The sequence below is a fragment of the Oncorhynchus nerka genome, linkage group LG14 (genome assembly GCF_034236695.1).
Source record: "Oncorhynchus nerka isolate Pitt River linkage group LG14, Oner_Uvic_2.0, whole genome shotgun sequence".
Classification (NCBI taxonomy): Eukaryota; Metazoa; Chordata; class Actinopteri; order Salmoniformes; family Salmonidae; genus Oncorhynchus; species Oncorhynchus nerka.
This window is the reverse complement of record NC_088409.1, coordinates 37,617,507-37,638,851: the sequence shown is the minus strand read 5'-3', so window position 1 is coordinate 37,638,851 and position 21,345 is coordinate 37,617,507. Positions and strand designations below refer to the sequence as shown.

The 21,345-nt window shown below is 42.3% G+C and overlaps 2 protein-coding genes across 4 annotated transcripts in view; one reads left to right on the top strand and one right to left on the bottom strand.

The window, feature by feature from the left end:
• The first annotated feature begins 7,218 nt into the window (after positions 1-7,218).
• LOC115142038 (hemojuvelin-like) lies at positions 7,219-17,414 on the top strand. Of its 3 annotated transcripts, none has more exons than XM_029681517.2 (5): positions 7,219-7,489; positions 10,574-10,720; positions 11,031-11,188; positions 11,352-11,866; positions 15,592-17,414. In XM_029681517.2, exons 3-5 carry the CDS (start codon positions 11,092-11,094, stop codon positions 16,237-16,239), a joined length of 1,260 nt encoding a protein of 419 aa, XP_029537377.1. In that variant the 5' UTR covers positions 7,219-7,489; positions 10,574-10,720; positions 11,031-11,091; the 3' UTR covers positions 16,240-17,414. The 3 variants fall into 3 exon arrangements, with proteins under 3 accessions (XP_029537377.1, XP_029537375.1, XP_029537376.1); XM_029681515.2 differs by having other exon boundaries at positions 7,219-7,499; XM_029681516.2 differs by lacking the exon at positions 7,219-7,489 and adding an exon at positions 10,036-10,227.
• Positions 17,415-17,582: 168 nt separating this feature from the next.
• Positions 17,583-21,345, bottom strand: part of LOC115140966 (integrin, alpha 8) — a 62,077-nt gene continuing 58,314 nt past the window's right edge. The window contains exon 30 of the mRNA XM_065000037.1: positions 17,583-21,227. Coding sequence (XP_064856109.1) covers positions 21,141-21,227 — 87 coding nt within the window. The 3' untranslated portion in view covers positions 17,583-21,140. The remainder of the gene's footprint in view (positions 21,228-21,345) is intronic.

The following is a 21,345-nucleotide window of genomic DNA, read 5'->3' as shown; positions in this document are numbered from 1 at the left end:
TAAGCTGGAGATGTCCTGCTATTGACCTCTGACTACTTTGTAGTAGCTCTATCCTGACTAACTCTCTCTCAGGTGTGATTTTTGTTTGTCATCCTAGGTCTTGCTGGCCATACAGAGTTTTTGTAATACTGCTTCCTATCCCAATATGTGGGAACTTTCAGAGTGAAGTCACAAGGAAAGAGGGAAGAGAATGACTTAGTGGAGTTGGCAAAGGTCCCCACATGGAAGCTAGCCAGCCAGTGTCAGGTGCAGACAGTGGGACCGTTTGGAAGCAGAGGCTTACCAACTGTATAGAATAAATTCCCTGGGTTTCTCCCATTAGCAGGCCACGTGTTGCGAATAGATAGAATAAATTGGGTCAATATAGCCAACGACAGTACTACAGATATGAAATATGTATCTCTAAATAATTGTAGTAGCAAAATGTGCTGTAGAAAGTGATTTTGAAAATATATTTTTAAATATATTTTTTAAGACAGAACAAAGTTTTGAAGTACATATCACAGTGCTCTTCCACATGTTTACAGAGAGAAAATAATGAGGAAAAACAACCTTTCTGAGCTCCTCTGTTAAAGATGGAATACCCTGGGTCCGGGAGGCCGGGACGAGTGCAATATTGGGAGGGCATTGTACAACAGTGCACCACATCCCACACCTGCCTGGCCCTGGGAGGGGTTAACACTTAATCTGCATCCCCAAGCACCAACATTTCATGATCTGGCTGCAATCCCAAGTTTACCCTCTCTTCAGATATGTCTGAGACTCACATCACCTGAGGAAGACAAAAGTGTTGCATATTAGTCATGGGCTAAAAGAGCTTATGCTCTATTTTTCTCTCTCTCTCACACACACACACACACACACACACACACACACACACACACACAACAAACATGAGCCCTAACAGTTACCAGGGCAACAGGTCTCCAAGCCACGTAGGGGTAATCTGTTTAGGGCAACCACAAAAGTAAAGGGATAAAAAAAGTTTTCTAGGGAAAAAACACTTCCACATTCTAAAATGTATTGTCAAAAGTATTATAATAAATATATATATATTGTGATACATAACAGGTACATAATTTCCTTTGGGGAAAGGTTTGGACTTTGGAGGAGTGTGTCCAAACACAAACTGTCTAAGCCTTTATAAAACAAAGTACACTAAGATAAACATATAGACCAATGAAAATGTGTTTAAAACCTTACCTCAAGTCACAAGTGATTAATTGCATCTTCATTCATATAGTGTCGCCATTCTCTGGAACATATTTTGATATGGCCTATGAAAATGCATCAGCAACAACTCGCCAGGTAGTTAGAAAGATGCGTTCTTATTAGTCCAGAATTCCTTATATGCTGGATCTGTTTTCTTAAATGCATTCCAAACCCATTCTGCAATTATCCAGAGCCGAAGATACAGGACTTCTTTCCTCTCCTAAAAGCTCTCTGACAATGGACCTCGCGCTCCGAATAGCCACTGCTTGGTCAATGGACCCCGCCCCCACTGCTACAACAAACAAAGGCCACTATGCAATGCTCACTGAGGCATGTAGGTGCCCCTCTTAAAAGGCCAATAACTTCGGACATTCTCTGCAGTTGAGGAAACACGTCCGCCTATCCTTCCCCCTGTGTGTGTATCCCTGCAGGAATGTCTACCTCTTTGAACTTTTATTAAAACATGATGAAATATTAAACTACAATGGACTCACCCAAATTCGGCATTTATGATATTCAGATGTCAATCAATGACATTTCGCGCCACTTCTGCACGCCACATGTCACGTGAAAACCTAGCGATAAATTGAAAGGGTAACACTTTTAGTCATGTCGTTTACTGACGTTCGCCTACTATCTGAAAACACGTTTTGTCACTTTGTTGTATTTTCTATACCAATTTCAAAGTTTCTATATACAGTATAGCCTTACAGTTCGTTTGGACGGTTTGGCACCTGTCCTACTCCAGCTGAGTTTAGCACCTTGGCTGTGTGAATGAATGGTGCATGGTGCAGACAATTGGTTTTGTTGGGTCATTTTACAAACCATGCAGCCTGTCCTCAGAGCCATAGGAAACATACTTTACGTATTTCTGGGCACCTCCAAGGCCTACAGTATGATGCCCACCAATGGTTTAGTTACTTTAGACAGAACTAAAAGTAGGGAGATTGGATCAGGGAGGATGGATGGGTGTAATCTGTGACCATCTAGCAATCCAAATGTTGCGTGTTTGAGTCAAACTGGGGACAACTGTAGCATTTTAGCTAACCCTTCCCCTAACCCTTATTCTAAACTTAACCAAATTCACCAACCTGCTTTGTAAATTTACCTAAACTTTGTCTTTTTAGTTCTCCTAACCATTTACGTAAATTATCCAAACATTTGTCGTTAGTTTCCCAAAACACCAACGTAAATTCTCCCCGTAATTCACCTTTGTTGTTATGGTGCAACAAGCAACCTGAGTGGTATACTATGAAGCAAACTAGATCTACTCAGGCTTTTATAAAGCTAGCCAGCTTCAGTTATCTTCACATTCCAGGTCAGGCTTCATCCGTATGACGGTGGATATTGCTTGTCCGCCTGCCGTTAACTCTAGCAGGCTTGTAACTGCGTGTGCATGTCGCACATGGCTAGTCGAAGGCGAACTCTTCATTGAGACAATGCTGAAATATCAATCCATTGGTGGGTCAGTGCCACATTTTCATTTGTGCTGAAATTATAATGAAAGAAAAGTTATCTTTATTTTATTACTTATCGTTAATGTCGTGTTTGGTGTGCTTTGGTGTGTTTATCAATGCACAAGCACCTTGTTTCCCACTACTATCGCTCCTTCTTCGATCTGTGGAACAGCTTGTTGCATTGTGGCCATATATAGACATATCTGTAGCAGGGTTTTGGAATCTTTAACCCTGGCAATTTTACAGATAAACTCATGAATACACTAGCAATGGCCACCAGTCATGACTTGAATGGGAACTGCCATCTATGGATTATATGTCATTGGTTGGTTACAGTTGTCAGTTTTCTTTTTGCAAATTTCAAAATACAATTGTGCGAAAAAACGTACAGTTTGGAAAGCCTACAGGGAGGAGGTGAGGGCCCTCTTGCCTATGCCGTTCTGTACCATCACTCATTCATATCTTTATGTACATATTCTTTATCCCTTTACACTTGTGTGTATAAGGTAGTCGTTTTGGAATTGTTAGGTTAGATTACTCGTTGGTTATTACTGCATTGTCGGAACTAGAAGCACAAGTATTTCGCTACACTCGCATCTGCTAACCATGTGTATGTGACAAATAAATTGGATTTGATTTGAAAAAAGAGTTGACCAAAGTTACAGTACATGCTAACTCCTCAAACCTGAATCATAGTAAAGGGCTCTGGTCACAGAGAAAGATATACAATACTATACATCATCCAAGACGTATGATAAATCACATTATCCAATTCGTATGCTATTTTATGACCTGGTAAGAGGTACCCAACTGGGCACACCACCTTATCAAAACATGGATAATTGGATAGTATTTGGTTGAGATGTTGATCAATGAGATTACAACCTATATTCACCCACTCAAAAAGACAGCCAAAAGTTAGCAGAATTTTCAATATGTTATCAATATGCTTCCCTGAGGAAGGCACAGTGATGCTGAAACGTTGGTAAATACCCATTCAATTGCTTTGAGTTTATTGATGAAGTGTGCAACTTTCTTTATTTTGATAGTTTATAGTTTATTCGCCGTTAGTCAGCAGCTCCACACTAACTATTATTCTGGGTATGCACCAGCTCATGTTTTTGAATCAATATGCTTCCAACCATCTAAAAGCACAACCTAATTCCAATGGAAAAACAATGTCTGATAAATTGTCACCCGAATGTCTATCACTTCACTTTCAACCATTTAAAAGTAGAGCAAAGTTCAAATTGGAAAACAATGTCAGATATTTTGTTTATTTATACAACAGTTAAATGGGTTATCGCTGTGCTTAATATAATAGCAGAACCAAATGACCTGGATTGCAGTTGAGATTATATTAAAAGTACATGGTGTAAGTGATCAAGCCCGTTCAAGATTCTGCACAGATTATTACAGCAATTGTGAAGACCTGAGAAGACCTATGCATGTTATCTTGAACATACTGTACACATTTTATATGATTACATAAGTAGTATAGTTACAATAACCTCAAAATGTGGCCATGGATGTGTTACTCATTTTAAAGGTTGAATGTTACATCAGTTTGCAAAAGCCTTAACTTTAGGCTATTTACTGTATTACAAAAGTAATATTGCATTTTTTGGGGTTTAAAATGCAACCAAATATCAACATTTATATGTACAGTGCATTCTTCAGAATTCAGACTCCTGGACTTTTTCCACATTTTGTTACATTACAGACTTATTCTAAAATGGATTTTAAAAATCCCTTCAATCTACACTCAATACCCCATCATGATAAAGCAAAAACAGGTTTCTAGAATTTTTGTAAATGTATTACTAATAAAAAACGGAACTATTACATTTACATAAGTATTTAGACCCTTTACTCTGTACTTTGTTAAAGCACCTTTGGCAGCGACAACAGCCTTCTTTTGGGTATGACGCTACAAACTTGGCACACCTGTATTTGGGAAGTTTCTCCCATTCTTCTCTGCAGATCCTCTCAAGCTCTGTCAGGTTGGATGGGGAGTGTTGCTGCACAGCTATTTTCAAGTCTCTCCAGAGATGTTCGATTGTGTTCAAGTCCGGGCTCTGGCTGGGCCATTCAGAGACTTTTCCCGAAGCCACTCTAGCATTGTCTTGGCTGTGTGCTCAGGGTCGTTGTCCTGTTGGAACCTTTGCCTTAGTCTGAGGTCCTGAGCGCTCTGGAGCAGGTTTTCATCAAGGATCTCTCTGTACTTTGCTCTGTTCATCTTTCCCTCGATCCTGACTAGTCTCCCAGTCCCTGCTGCTGAAAAACATCCCAACAGCCTGATGCTGCCACCAGCATGCTTCACCGTAGAGATGGTGCCAGGTTCCCTCCAGACGTAACGCTTTGCATTCAAGTCAAAGAGGCCCTGAACGCTCAGGGTTTCATCCGACCAGAGACCAGACCATGTTTCTCATGGTCTGAGAGTCTTTTAAGTGCCTTTTGTCAAACTCCAAGTGGGCTGTCATGTGCCTTTTACTGAGGAGTGGCTTCCACCTGGCCACTCTACCATAAAGGCCTGAAACATCTTTTTAAAATACATTTTAATACATTTTAGTTCCATCTGAGTCATCCCATTTGTGTACATGTATTTTTGGTTGAGTTGGAGACGTGAATCCAACATATTATTTGTTAACAAGTTAATAGGCTATTTATTGTATTTCAAAAGAGTGGCAGATTGAATTATCCAAGCAGAAGATACATCTCCATCAAATGTTGACATTTGGTTGTGTTGATGTAACAGTATAGACTTCACGTCCATCCCCTCGCCCCGACCTGGGCAGGAACCAGGGACGCTCTGCACACGTCAACAGTCACCCTCGAAGCATCGTTACCCATCGCTCCACAAAAGCCACAGCCCTTGCAGAGCAAGGGGAACCACTACTTCAAGGTCTCAGAGCGAGTGACATCACCGATTGAAACGCTACAAGCGCGCACCACCACTAAGTAGCTAGACATTTCGCATCGGCTACATTGACAGCCCAACAAAATTCAATATCACTAAATGTCTTTACATCTCAAAGGTTGAAACCTTAGGCCTATTATATTGTCTATTTTTTTTGTAGAATTCTTATGATTATAATTTCTTTCTGATAATGGATCTAAAGTTGAAGATCTAATGTTGTTTTAAAGGTACAAATTCAACATATTTTATACAAGGTTAGTCAATTTGCTTAAATTTCACCCTAAAAACAATAGTTGATTATTTTTATCAAATCCAATTTTTATTTTATTTTTTATTTTACTAGGCAAGTCAGTTAAGAACAAATTCTTATTTTCAATGACGGCCTAGGAACAGTGGGTTAACTGCCTGTTCAGGGGCAGAACGACAGATTTGTATCTTGTCAGCTCGGGGATTTGAACTTGCAACCTTTCGGTTACTAGTCCAACGCTCTAACCACTAGGCTACCCTGCCGCCCCAATGCATTTTCCATGTATACTGAACAAAAATATAAACATAACATGTAAAGTGTTGGTCCCATATTTCATGAGCTGAAATAAAAGATCCCAAAAATGTTCCATTATGCACAAAAAAAGCTTATTTCTCTCAAATGTTGGGCGCAAATGTATTTACATCGCTGTTAGTGAGCATTTTTCTCCTTTGCCTCCTCTCTATTTTTTTCCTCCCTTTGACATAATCCATCTACCTGACAGATGTGGCATATCAAAACCCTGATTAAACAGCATGATCACTACACAGGTGCAATTTGGTCTGCAGACAATAAAAGGCCACTCTAAAATGTGCAGTTTTGTCACACAACACGATGCCACAGATTTCTCAAGTTTTGAGGGAATGTGCAGTTGGCATGATGACTGCAACAACCTGATCAACTCTATGCAAAGAAGATGTGTTGCTGCATGAGCTAAATGGTGGTCACACCAGATACGGACTGTTTTTTTAATAAACACCCCTACCTTTTGTTTAAGGTATCTGTGACCAACAGATGCATATCTGTATTCCCAGTAGTGTGAAATCCATAGATTAGGGCCTTATTTCAATTGACTGATTTCCTATGAACTGTAATTTAGTAAAATCTTTGAAATTGTTACATGTTCCATTCATATTTTTGTTCAATATAGATTCCACGTCACAATACCTTGACAAATTACCTTTAAACAACGTTGATTCAACCAGTTTTTGCCCTGTGGAATGATGGGCTACTTTTGAATTGTGTAGCACAATTCGACCTATTATTCGTATGAATAACGTAGCATAATGTATCATACTAAATGGAGTGTCAAAGATTTATGCACAGAATAATACGAATTGCCCCGAGACCAGCCAGTGCAATATTGACAAAAGTCTACACTTTTTTTTACTCAACTGGCTACGATATCTGTCAAAACTGCTTGAACCGACTTTCTTGGGGATTTATGACCAAGAGGGCAATAAATACAGAATGGCCTACTATAAAAATAAGAAAACACACTAGCAACAACAGGTTGCAAATAGAACAGGTTGCCAGAGCCACTGTGATAGTTTGAAATAGCCCCCCGGTGCCTAGGAGAGTGTGCGCCCAAGTGGACAGTTGTTACGCGAGCAGCAGGTGTTCGACGCGAGTGATTTATACCACTCGTGGAGAAACACTGTCAAATTTCTCACTCATCTGAGTGCCGACAACGAGAGAGGAAGGAGTAGCGGCTTGCAATGAAACCAGTTTGAGACTGGACATCAGTGTCGGCAGCTCACTTGGACAGTGTGGGAGTTTGGTGTCAGTGCAGGCATAACCTACTTCGCCTTTTTCCTATTGGAACGAGTGAGGTGGGGACATTTACGCAGAGTCTCATACCGAGCTTCAGCAGAGGTGTGATTGGGTGAGGATATGAATGGTGCTTTGCCTGGTTCATTCTTAAATTAATCATGTGCTACACAATTCAGAAATGTGGCATATTATTTACCTGCCCACTTGGCACAGACGTCAATTCAACGTCTATTCCACGTTGGTTAAACCTAATTTCATTCAAATTACGTGGCAACAATGTTGATTTAGTCAGTGTGCCAGGAGATGCTGCTATTTAATTGTGAGCTATGGACATGTATGGATTGGGTCAAGTAACTGTACAGCTTTCATTGGATTGGAACATGTTTTTTCTAACATTGTAGAATAGAACAATTCACTCTGTCCCCTAATGGAACTTGCTGCTTTAAATAGTTTCTCCATGGCCTAATATTAGAACAAACTCCCTGTCATTGTGAGGAAATCAAGAAATACAGCAGAATGGCATGTACTGTAGACTGACACTTGGGTGACATTGGCGATGTGGAATTTAAGGTTATATCAGCAGTTATACAACAACAATAGAATGATACCCATATATTAGCCATTAATTTGTGTAATAGTACCCCCTGAATTGTCCTGAAGTACAGCTATTGATTGTCATAAATAATTGTTTTCATCAATCCTATGCTTTCACGGATAATTCATATTGATAGATAGATAGATAGAATATACAATAGATTTGTACAATAGATAGATTATCAATAAAACAGATCATACAATTAGTCAATCAGTCTGAAGTTATTTGAATGTTTTGATAGTGACCATCAAAATATACTGGTCTAAATGCAGTTCAGACATGTGACAGTGGGAAGGAAAACGTCAGGTGGAACGAAACCTTGAGAGGAGAGAGAGAGAGCTGCACTATTACAAATACAAAGATGCTATGATGTGCATTGACCTTTCCCATGCAGACACAAACAGATTGGATTCACATTAAAGTCTCATCCATCAATAAATCAAGTGAGGTTGAGGCAAACGACCAACAGCTTGCTCTGTGTTTGTGGTCTTTATGTCCAATACCAGTTGAGGTTTGATCTAATGAATTAGTGAAAACCACTGGTCTTTACGTGAGCTGTTGTTGACATGTAGAAGCACATTGACATGTCACTCCAGGCCAAACCATGAGCAAAAACATCCCTAAGTCGCACATGTGACCAACCCACCTCTATGGTGACGTTGTGTATGTGTGTGTTTGGTTTTACTATCCATGTGAGGACCAGAGGTCCTCATAACGATAGTAGCCTAAACAAAGAAAATTCAAACAAGTGGGGACATTTCGCTCTTCCCCACAAGGAATAAAAGCTATTTTAGGTTTAGGGTTAGAATTAGGGTTAGAATTAGGTTTTAGGTTTTAGGGTTAGGAGTTAGGATTAGGTTTAGTTTTAGGGGTTTGGGGTTAAGGTTAGGTTTTGGGTTAAGGTTAGGGTTAGAGTTAGGTTAAGGTTTAGGGCTAGGTTTGAACCCCACAAGAATAGTAAAACAAATGTGTGTGTGTGTGAAGGGGAGTTAGGGTTTTGTGGTTAAACAAGGGTATGGGTGCAGTGTTGCCCTAAAGGTAGTACCATATTGGTGTTTAATTCACAAGCGACTGTTTGTGTGTGTATGCACAGTAATTATTTGCTGTTCATGGATGGAACAAACAGGACCCTGTCAGTGTTGTTGGACTGTGCACAGAGGGAGGTCACCGGGATTTTCAAAGCAGTGCAACAAAAAAAAAGAAGGGGGGCGGGGGCATACACCCCCACTCCAAAAGTGCAGCTGCATCAGAATCCATTGGCCGACATTCCAGACCTCAACCACTACACTAGTGAACACAATGCCCACTGGACAACAAAAGGAGACCAATCTAGGGCATTGAAAAACGTTGAAAACAGAAGTGAAGAGACTGGGTTTGGAGAGTGCTATACACTGCTGCTGTTAGTTGGAATAGCGTTAAATAAGATTCATTTGATAATGTAAGTTGAAGATGTGTCTGATTGAAGACTGATTGGGACAGCTAGTAGCCATAGCCACTCCCTCCCTGAGTATTGGAACTGCCGTTGGGAACACCTGCTTTACCCTTCCCTCCTCTGCCTTGTAGCCCTGACTATTTCAGACCAGGGGAACACATGAAGGAAAGGGGCTGGGTGGAGTGAGAGAGAGTCTGGTATATTTAGCATGCTCTATTTCTGCCCCTGCTGCTCTCGTAACCCCCCCCTCCCTTCATACCCCCTCTCCCTGGCGCAGTGCACAGGTCTCCCAAACTGTAATAAAGGTCAGACTTTAGTGTTGGTTCAGAGAGAGAGAGAGAGGACCACACACAAACGCACTGCACACATGGTTCAATCTAGCCCATGCCATGTCGCTTTCAAAGGCACACTTCCAATGGCACCAATGCTTTAGGAATGCCTTGTACTGCCAAAGGTTTTACTATGTAATGCACATAAGCTCTGTGAAGGTCTTACCGGAATGTAGGCCTACACCTTTCCTTAAACTTAGATCTTTCCACACATAAATCAGATACAATAATGCCATCCTTTTGGTTACTAAATTGGACTTGACGAAGATAAGCTTTTTTGTTTTACCCACTTTCTTTGGCCCTTGTTTGTTCTTGTCCGCTGGCAAACAGAAAAGGGAGAAGAGTCCAAATTGCAAAATGCCCAATTGACCAAGTGACCAACATTGTTGTAGCCTAGCTTTGACGGGTAAATGCTTGCTTTATACCAAGAACTGAAATACAACATCAAATTGGGTTTTTGATGCTTAGTGCTGTGGCACACATGGTAAGCCATAGCTTTTCTTTGTTTTACTATATTTTGTCTCAAGCCTAGCTTCACAACACTAACAGATAATTGTTTGCTATGCCAATGGTTACCACAGATGTTAGGTTACTTGGGCAGTTTATCTACTGTATGGAAACCTAAGCTCTGTAATGTAAATACTGCTGTTTATAGGACTATGATTATGGCAGCTTCAAACATGATCTGATCTGACCGGTGGTCAGGTGGATAAGACTGCTTTCATAAACTAAGACTGTTGATCAAATTATTGGTCCTATTCCTAAATGTGACCAAATGGTGGCCGCTGGTGTTGCTTTTCTCTGATTCTTGAATGTTTGTTTGTCAACAGTTTTCTCTCCATTGCCATCATCTTGTCCATGTCCAAGCAGAACGGTGTTGACTTCAGTCTGAGTGCTGTTGATGGGTTCCAAGAGTGTGGGAGATTGTTTTGCACAAACACACAGTCTTAAAAAGTAGTTAGCATCTATTCAAAAAGGTATGAACTACATCTACTTTATTACTTACAATTATATCTTTCTGTATTGTTTTTCACATGTTACTCTGACTGTAAATATTGTGTTTTGCTTTCAAACTAGGTATGATAAATACATAGATCTTGTGATCCGCTTGTTATATGATAAAATATTACAATATGCATTTGTTAATGTATTCAATACAAATTGCACTCTATCTTGACAAATGGTCTACTGGAGTCGAGCCTAGATTGTGCCTGTGGTAGTGGTGTGGGGTTTCCCCCTACAGGCCACAGTGTGTAATGTCTCTCTCTATCTGTGTCCTGCCTGCAGCTGTAGCCCCTGTACTGAGCCTGAGCCTGGTCTGCAGCCCTCGGCCTGAGGCTGGAAGGGGATGGGGACACTGGCCCTCTGCAGCCACTACTCACAGCTGTCATGGAAACGCAGCATCATAGTGGCATTGCTACTTTTTCACCTGTGCTGCCTGCAAGGTACTTTCAATGATCCACAGCTTTTGTCTTCAAGCTTCCGAATAATGTCAAGCAACTGTGGTACTTATGTTACATGCTCAATGGAAAGACATATTTTTGCTCCTACTATTGTCAAGTTGTGGTATATGAACTGGAGCTTCCACCTCTCTCCCTCCTCACTCAGTATGGGCATCCTGTCGCATCCTGAGGTGCAACTCTGACTTTGTAGCTGTCACCCTGGACCTTGGGGGCAGCGGAGGGGGCGGAGGAGGCAGCAGAGAGGGGGGAAATGCGGGTTACTGCAGCGCCCTCCGCTCCTACGCCATGTGTACCCGCCGCATGGCCCGTGCCTGCCGGGGAGATCTGGCCTACCATTCGGCTGTGCAGGGCATCGAGGACCTCCTCATCCAGCACAGCTGCCCCAGGACAGGCCCCACCGCTCAGCCCCGGCCCCTGCCACAGGCCCCCATCTCTGGGGACGCCTGCATCTACGAGAAGGGCTACCTCCAGCGTGAGGGCCGGACCCCTGACTATCTCCACTGTGGGGTGTTCGGGGATCCCCATGTTCGCACCTTCCGTGATGAGTTCCAGACGTGCGCTGTACAAGGGGCCTGGCCACTGATAGATAATGAGTATCTATACGTTCAGGCAACTAGCGCCCCCATGAGAGGAGGGGCATATGCCACGGCTCTCACCACGGTAGGCCTCATTTCTAAAATGATATACAGTAGTAAATTATAATTTATAAAATATATATATTTTTAATTATACAACTTACGTTCCGTTCTTAAAGGCCCAGTGCAGTCAAAAATGCGATTTTCCACCCTGAGGTTTGAATAATACTGTAAAATTGTGGAAATTATTATAATGCCCTTTTAGTGTAAGAGCTGTTTGAAAAGGCCACCTGAAATATCTGCCTGTTTCAGTGGGATGGAGTTTTGGCCTGCCCGGTGACATCACCAGGCAGTACATTTGTTAATACAGCAATAAGAAAGAGAGTTCCAAACCTCTCTGTTAATAACAGCTAGTTTTCAGTTTTTCCCTCCCCTCTCTTGCTTGAAAAATGTTTTTTTTGCCAAGAAACTATAATTTTTGGGGGGACTATTTTTATTGAATATAATCACAGTAAGTTATTATTATTACCCATAAATGATTTATTATTGAGCTAAAAAATAACTGCATTGGACCTTTCAAATATAACTATGTACAATCCATGACAGGTCTTTATACAGTCGTAGCCAAAAGTTTTGAGAATGACACAAATATACATTTTCACAAGGTCTGCTGCCTCAGTTTGTATGATGGCAATTTGCATATACTCCAGAATGTTATGAAGAGTGATCAGATGAATTACAATTAATTGCAAAGTCCCTCTTTGCCATGCAAATGAACTGAATCCCCCAAAAACATTTCCACTGCATTTCAGCCCTGCCACAAAAGGACCAGCTGACATCATGTCAGTGATTCTCTCGTTAACACAGGTGTGAGTGTTGACGAGGACAAGGCTGGAGGTCACTCTGTCATGCTGATTGAATAACTGATCGAATAACAGACTGGAAGCTTCAAAAGAAGGGTGGTGCTTGGAATCATTGTTCTTCCTCTGTCAATCATGGTTACCTGCAAGGAAACACATGCCGTCATAAGTTCTTTGCACAAAAAGGGCTTCACAGGTAAGGATATTGCTGCCAGTAAGATTGCACCTAAATCAACCATTTATTGGATCATCAAGAACTTCAAGGAGAGCGGTTCAATTGTTGTGAAGAAGGCTTCAGGGCGCCCAAGAAAGTCCAGCAAGTGTCAGGACCGGGATCGGGCCACCACCAGTACAGAGCTTGCTCAGGAATGGCAGCAGGCAGGTGTGAGTGCATCTGCACACACAGTGAGGCGAAGACTTTTGGAGGATGGTCTGGTGTCAAAAAGGGCAGCAAAAAAGCCCAATTCTCTCCAGGAAAAGCGTCAGGGACAGACTGATATACTGCAAAAGGTACAGGGATTGGACTGCTGAGGACTGGGATAAAGTCATTTTCTCTGATGAAACCCCCTTCCGATTGTTTGGGGCATCCAGAAAAAAGCTTGTCCGGAGAAGACAGGGTGAGCGCTACCATCAGTCTTGTGTCATGCCAACAATAAAGCATCCTGAGACCATTCATGTGTGGGGTTGCTTCTCAGCAACCCCACACAAGAACACAGCCATGAATAAAGAATGGTACCAAAACATCCTCCAAGAGCAACTTCTCCCAACCATCCAGGAACAGTTTGGTGACAAAAGGAACAGTTTGGTGACAAACAATGCCTTTCCCAGCATGATGGAGCACCTTGCTATAAGGCAAAAGTGATAGCTGTGGCTCGGGGAACAAAACATCGATATTTTGGGTCCATGGCCAGGAAACTCCCCAGACCTTAATCCCATTGAGAACTTTGTGGTCAATCCTCAAGAGGCAGGTGGACAAACAAAACCCCACAAATTCTGTCAAACTCCAAGCATTGATTATGCAAGAATGGGCTGCCATCAGTCAGGCCTAGAAGTTAATTGACAGCATGCCAGGGCGGATTGTAGAGGTCTTGAAAAAGAAGGGTCAAAACTGAAAATATTGACTCTTTGCATCAACTTCATGTAATTGTCAATAAAAGCCTTTGACACACCATAGTAACATCTGACCAAAATATCTAAAGACACTGAAGCAAATCAAATCAAATCAAATCAATTTTTATTTGTCACATACACATGGTTAGCAGATGTTAATGCGAGTGTAGCGAAATGCTTGTGCTTCTAGTTCCGACAATGCAGTGATAACCAACAAGTAATCTAACTAACAATTCCAAAACTACTGTCTTATACACAGTGTAAGGGGATAAGGAATATGTACATAAGGATATATGAATGAGTGATGGTACAGAGCAGCATACAGTAGATGGTATCGAGTACAGTATATACATATGAGATGAGTATGTAGACAAAGTAAACAAAGTGGCATAGTTAAAGTGGCTAGTGACATAAGGATGCAGTCGATGATCTAGAGTACAGTATATACATATGCATATGAGATGAATAATGTAGGGTAAGTAACATTATATAAGGTAGCATTGTTTAAAGTGGCTAGTGATATATTTACATCATTTCCCATCAATTCCCATTATTAAAGTGGCTGGAGTTGGGTCAGTGTCAATGACAGTGTGTTGGCAGCAGCCACTCAATGTTAGTGGTGGCTGTTTAACAGTCTGATGGCCTTGAGATAGAAGCTGTTTTTCAGTCTCTCGGTCCCAGCTTTGATGCACCTGTACTGACCTCGCCTTCTGGATGATAGCGGGGTGAACAGGCAGTGGTTCGGGTGGTTGATGTCCTTGATGATCTTTATGGCCTTCCTGTAACATCGGGTGGTGTAGGTGTCCTGGAGGGCAGGTAGTTTGCCCCGGTGATGCGTTGTGCAGACCTCACTACCCTCTGGAGAGCCTTACGGTTGAGGGCGGAGCAGTTGCCGTACCAGGCGGTGATACAGCCCGCCAGGATGCTCTCGATTGTGCATCTGTAGAAGTTTGTGAGTGCTTTTGGTGACAAGCCGAATTTCTTCAGCCTCCTGAGGTTGAAGAGGCGCTGCTGCGCCTTCTTCACGACGCTGTCAGTGTGAGTGGACCAATTCAGTTTGTCTGTGATGTGTATGCCGAGGAACTTAAAACTTGCTACCCTCTCCACTACTGATCCATCGATGTGGATAGGGGGTGTTCCCTCTGCTGTTTCCTGAAGTCCACAATCATCTCCTTAGTTTTGTTGACGTTGAGTGTGAGGTTATTTTCCTGACACCACACTCCGAGGGCCCTCACCTCCTCCCTGTAGGCCGTCTCGTCGTTGTTGGTAATCAAGCCTACCACTGTTGTGTCGTCCGCAAACTTGATGATTGAGTTGGAGGCGTGCGTGGCCACGCAGTCGTGGGTGAACAGGGAGTACAGGAGAGGGCTCAGAACGCACCCTTGTGGGGCCCCCGTGTTGAGGATCAGCGGGGAGGAGATGTTGTTGCCTACCCTCACCACCTGGGGGCGGCCCGTCAGGAAGTCCAGAACCCAGTTGCACAGGGCGGGGTCGAGACCCAGGGTCTCGAGCTTGATGACGAGCTTGGAGGGTACTATGTTGTTGAATGCCGAGCTGTAGTCGATGAACAGCATTTTCACATAGGTATTCCTCTTGTCCAGGTGGGTTAGGGCAGTGTGCAGTGTGGTTGAGATTGCATCGTCTGTGGACCTATTTGGACGGTAAGCAAATTGGAGTGGGTCTAGGGTGTCATTGGACCTTTCAAGCAGCAAACTTTGTGGAAATTAATATTTGTGTCATTCTCAAAACTTTTGGCCACGACAATACTTAAATAAAGTTGCATATGTACGTCTAGCTCATTGGAAGGGTGTGTGTAACAACAGGGTTGTCTCTCCACCAGATTACCATCATCTTTAAGAACTGGCGCCAGTGTATCGAGCAGCAGATTTACCAGGCGGAGCTGGACAACGTTCCCACAGCCTTCGTGGACGGCTCAGTGACCAGCGGGGAGAGGCAGGGCCAGTACAGCCTGAGCGTCCACTCTGATCTGCCTGGGCACCAGGCTGAGATCCGTGCCGCCCACATCGGCACCACCCTGGTGGTGCGTCAGAGTGGGCGGTCCCTGGGACTGTCAGTACGCTCGCCACGCGCCATTGCTGAAGCATTCACCCCCGAGCAGGACCTGCAGCTGTGTGTGTATGGCTGCCCACCTTCACAGCGCCTAGAGACGCTACCCAGCCCCTCTTCCTCCTCTTCCTCCAGCCAGCTCTCTGCTGCAGCCCATGTCCACTGTGCAGCCCTCCTCCCTGCCAGGGACATCTACTACCAGGCCTGCCTGTTTGACCTGCTGGCCACAGGGGACCTCAACTCCAGCACGGCGGCCGTGGCGGCCCTGGAAGACGCCCGGGGAATGATTTCAGACCCCAATAAGGTGCATCTGCTACTGGGGGGCAAGGCCGATAGGAGTAGCCCATGTCTGCCTCTGATCCTGGCTGTGGCTGTCCTATCAGAGCGTCTGGTGGCTCTGTGGACGGGGAAGTGTTTATGAACTAGTGACTGGTAGGAGCTGTGGGCATAGCATTAGCCACACTGACTCTGACCAAGCAGATGCTCTTTCTTCATACTTGATGGCCTTGTTTCATAAACAACAGGCATCACCTTTGACTGGCTGGAACATGGCATTATAACTGGTTACAGAGGTCAATGTTTCCCTGATTCATTTTCTACCAGCAGGAGAAGAATGTTGACAGGAATAAATACAGGTGAGTGCTCTCAGTGAGGATAGAAGTGAACTCTTGAAGCCCGAATCCCTTAACTATGCTGAGACAAATGTATTAAGACAAGATGTATTATCCATCTCAGCACAGAGGATGGCCTGTTGCATAATTCCACAAATCCAGACAGTAAATGGCATCTTCAACAAATTTTTTGTATCACTTTCTGTTATTTTCCATTTATTTTATCACGGAGGGGAATTTAGTGGTTTGTTTATAGTAAATATAATACTACAGTGGTTTCATCCTTTGTATAGAAACTAATTTATCACTAATTTATTACGTCATCTTTGTGTGTCTACATTTGGTATGCAGTGAGTTGTAATAACGTCTCGATTCATTTCATAAGGGACTGTTTTTGAATGTACGTTTGGTTCATATGTCAGTATTTGTAAGACAATGTTTACAATGTATTGTTCATCCTGTTCATATTTTTACCTACTGTAGTTGCCAAAGTAAAAAATACATCTTCCCAAAGTTACTCATACCATCTTTCTAAAGCAATAGAGATCATGCAAGGAGCAAATGACAATACTATATTGATTTCAAAAGGATAGAAAATATCTCAAATTGCCTTCCATGTAATAATGTGAAGTCTGACAGGGATAAAACATATTTATACCTACAGATTCTAATATATTTCCCTTTGTGAGTTTTATGAAATTGTATAGTTTTTTGTGTGTATTTTTGATGAGCAACCCTAACTGGGGGTTTGTGTACTTTGAAATGTCCAGTAACAACTGCAGTATTCCTCTGGAGGGGCTACTGAGGCAGCATTTGGGCGAGTTGAGTTCTCCTTCGCTGTGACTGGCAGCTCTCTTCTGCCCTCTGATGTCTTCTCTGGTGTCCAGCATTCCTGTTGTTGCTTCTGTGATAGCTGGAATGAGCCCATTCTAGACCCACCTTAGCTTCTCCGATGGAATAGGTCAATGTAGAAAGTGATAGTTGGGGTGGGAGGGGCAGTGGGGTTGATCAAAAGGGGGGGAAATTGTATGTTTTTTTATTGATTGTATTGGTTATGATGTGATTCAATAAAAACAATTGTTCACAATAAAAATACAGTGAAAAGAGACAGCGAGGAACCACACCTTAACACAGTAAACAATATTAGAAAATGTAGACTTGGCAATTAAGGACACTTTATTTCAATAATCTTTCAGTATTCTTCAGTACAAAAACAAAACACAAATCAAATTTGTGACAAAAATCCTTCATATTTACATACTGTGAATTACTAGAAGTGAAGTAAATTGAAATGAAGTTTGAACCTTACTCCCTAATGGCTCTATTCAATCAGATCCACTTCAGCCGACATCTGCATAGTGGTTGTTTTGGCGGTGTCGGAGGTGTAACTGCGCTAGAGCTGCCAAATCCACAATTGGCTCCTGGTATTATACCTAAAGAGGACATTACCATTGGCTGCACAGCGTCGCATTAAGAGAAATCCCATGTAGCCTTGTTTACAAATTTGAACACGAGAATGTGAGATGTAATCTTCACCTCGATTAGGCTGATAGAAAGCCTCATTATTTAGTTACATTTTCAATTTGAGCGTCATTATTTCTATATAGCCTACACTTTCTCGTTCTGAACTTCTAACGCCAGTGGGACGGTGTGGCTTCATGGCAGTTATCAAGAGCAGCTGCTCACCAATCTGACTGCTCCAATGCAGTTACACCTACGACACTGCCAAAACATCAGCAATTTTTCTACCCAAGCCTCTTTTGGGGGGGGGGAACGGTGAGAGTCCAAGAATATGTAAAGCATTCCTCCAGAGAGATAGAACACACTAGCCCTTCCTAATGTTATGTATTGTTACTGGGCAGCGAATATACAAAATATTGTTTACTGGCTTCGCACCCCAGAAACTGACTGTTGTCAAACAGAAGTCATCTCCTATTTCTCTTCCTCTTTGTCAGCTTTAGTCACCTCCAATCTTACTCTTTCAGCTTTGCGCTATACATCCTATCCAATTGTTGTCAATACTCTTAAAATTTGGCCTTAATTCCGTCAAATTCTGTGATTTCTCTATTCAAGATCCTATATGTAATAATCACCTCTTCCATCCAGTCAATCTAGATTCAGCTTGACGTCTGTGGCAGAGGAATGGCCTTACTAAGTTTAGTGACCTTTATATAGATGGCACCTTTGCCAATTTTGATGACCTCGCTATCAAATGTAATTACCCCATTCAAGTATATTTAGGTATTTCCAAATGTAATTACCCCATTCAAGTGTATTTAGGTATTTCCATGTATTTATTTGTTTGATAATCATGTCCCTTGATAACCCGTCATCTGAGCGGGAAAAAGGAACTTGGTTGAGAGACCTCGGACAAAGTCTAGAATAGTGCCTTACTTGGGGTAAATGGAAGCTCCTCTTGTGCCCGGCTCGGCCTTATACAGTTTAAGGTACATCAATGTATCCATTTCAGTAAGGCCAGATTCTCCAAATTCTACCCAAATATTGATTGTACATGTCACAGGTGTAAAAGCTCCTTGGCGCATTGGAATCACATATTCTGGTCTTGTCCCAGTCTGGCAGACTACTGGTCCACTATATTTAAAACCCTTTCTGAAGCATTTGATATTGAGTGGCAGCCTAGTGCAGAAATGGCCATTTTTGGAGTACCAAACAACAATCCTTCCCTGACCAATAGACAGCTAGATGCCATTGCCTTTGCCTCCCTGTTGGCACGCAGAAGGATTCTATTGGATTGGATTCTATTGGATCTATCAATCCTCCCTCGGCCTCTCTTTGGCCCAACTCATTTTCCTACAATTAGACGAAATTAAGTAGACCATGGCCCAACCCCCAGCCCTTGAGGTTACTGCTATATTGGCCTATAGCATCACCTCCCTCCATATTAGTACTCTTGGCCCCACCTCCAGCCCTTGAGGTTACTGCTATATTGGCCTATAGCATCAGCTCCCTCCAGATTAGTACTCTTGGCCTTACCTCCAGCCCTTGAGGTTACTGCTATATTGGCCTAGAAGATCACCTAATCACCTGACATTGTTAGGCTATTACATTTTTGCTTTGTACTGAAGTAATATTATGTTGTATACTTTAGTGTTGTGTTTTCTGATATGTAACTCAATGACTTTCCCTTTCTTTTTAAATGTGTTTGGAATCATTCTGGGGTTGTCGGCTAGTTGTGGGGTGTTGGCTAGTGCCGATTAACAATGGGTCTGATTGAATCTAGGCCTAAACCTCTCACATTGGATAATGCTAATGTTAATGCAATTCCTTTTGTATTTAGCCCAGTCCCACGTTCTTTTTGTAAACAGTTGGACCCGTTATAAACACTGCACTGTTTTAACACTTACAGTGCCTTCGGAAAGTATTCAGACCCCTTGATTATTTCCACATTTTGTTATGTTAGAGCCTTATTCTTAAATTGATTAAATCGCTTTTTTATCCTCATCAATCTACACACAATACTCCATAATGACAAAGCAAAAACAGATTTTTAGTCATTTTTGCTAATTTATTTTGAAAGAAAAACGGAAATATCACATTTTACACAAGTATTCAGACCCTTTACACAGTACTTTGCTGAAGCACCTTTGGCAGATTCAAGGGAAAGAACAGAGCAAAGTACAGAGAGATCCTTGATGAAAACCTGCTTCAGAGCGCTTAGGACCTCAGACTGAGTTAAGGGTCTGAATACGTATGTAAATGTAATAGTTTGTTTTTTATTTTTAAGAAATGTGCAAACATTCCTAAAAACTTGTTTTTGCTTTGTCATTATGGGGTATTGTGTGTGGATTGATGAGGGAAAATAATGATTTAATGAATTTTAGGATAAGGCTGTAATATTACAAAATGTGGAAAAAGTTAAGGGTTCTTCTACTTTCCGAAGACACATACACTAATATACCAACAAAAACACTCACATACACAATAGTATACTAACTAAACAATATACACAAACAATTTGAACATCAAGTTCTAATAAAATAATACCAGTGTAAACAAGCTTCAGTATCACACAGAATATCCCAATATTGCACATACACCATCCATAGATATATACTGTACAGCCCCCTGTGTTTGCGTGTGTGCATGCGTGTGCATTCGTGTGTGTGCGCATGTATGTGTGCATGTGTGTGATTGATCAATGATGGAATGTATTTAACAGTGAAAGCAGGCGGACACCAAGTCACTGACATCAGATGGTAACTCCATTTGAAGTTAGCCAGACTGGTTAACTCCAACTGAATTATCCAACCATACAGATCCCCAAGTAGTCTAACCCACAGAGGCAAGCGGTGCATAGAAACATATTCAACTACAAGCAGGGTTAGGACCAGGGTCAGGGTTAGGAGTCCATTCTACTTGTCCAAAATTGTCTTGAGGCCTCATATACATCCAAGTCATTGTGTTGGCTTAAATAGTGTTAATGTGTGTAGTTCTGTCTGTGTGCATGGTTCCCAGTCTCTCTGGTGCCGTTTGAATACCAGTCTTAATGGTACTTCAGCCTTTGGTTTGTGAGTTTGCAGTCCACTCACTGATGACAGATCAGCTTTAAAAGGGGTAAATAACCTTTGATCTGTGAGTTTGCAGTCTGCCTGCAGATCTCATTTCAGTTTAATTTCACTCAAGACGTGGAACTCATCCCAAACAGCCTCCTCGAATCAGGAACTGGTCTCCATGGTGCCAGTGAGTGTTCTTAGGCGTCTGCTAATTGGTCAGAGGTCAGCTGCTCACGGTCTGACACGTCATCCGCTGGCGGCCGAGCCCGGTCAAAGAAACCACACTGAGGAATAGAGGGTTAAGTTATACTAAAGTCCTTGTGTGTGTGTGTGTGTGTGTGTGTGTGTGTGTGTGTGTGTGTGTGTGTGTGTGTGTGTGTGTGTGTGTGTGTGTGTGTGTAC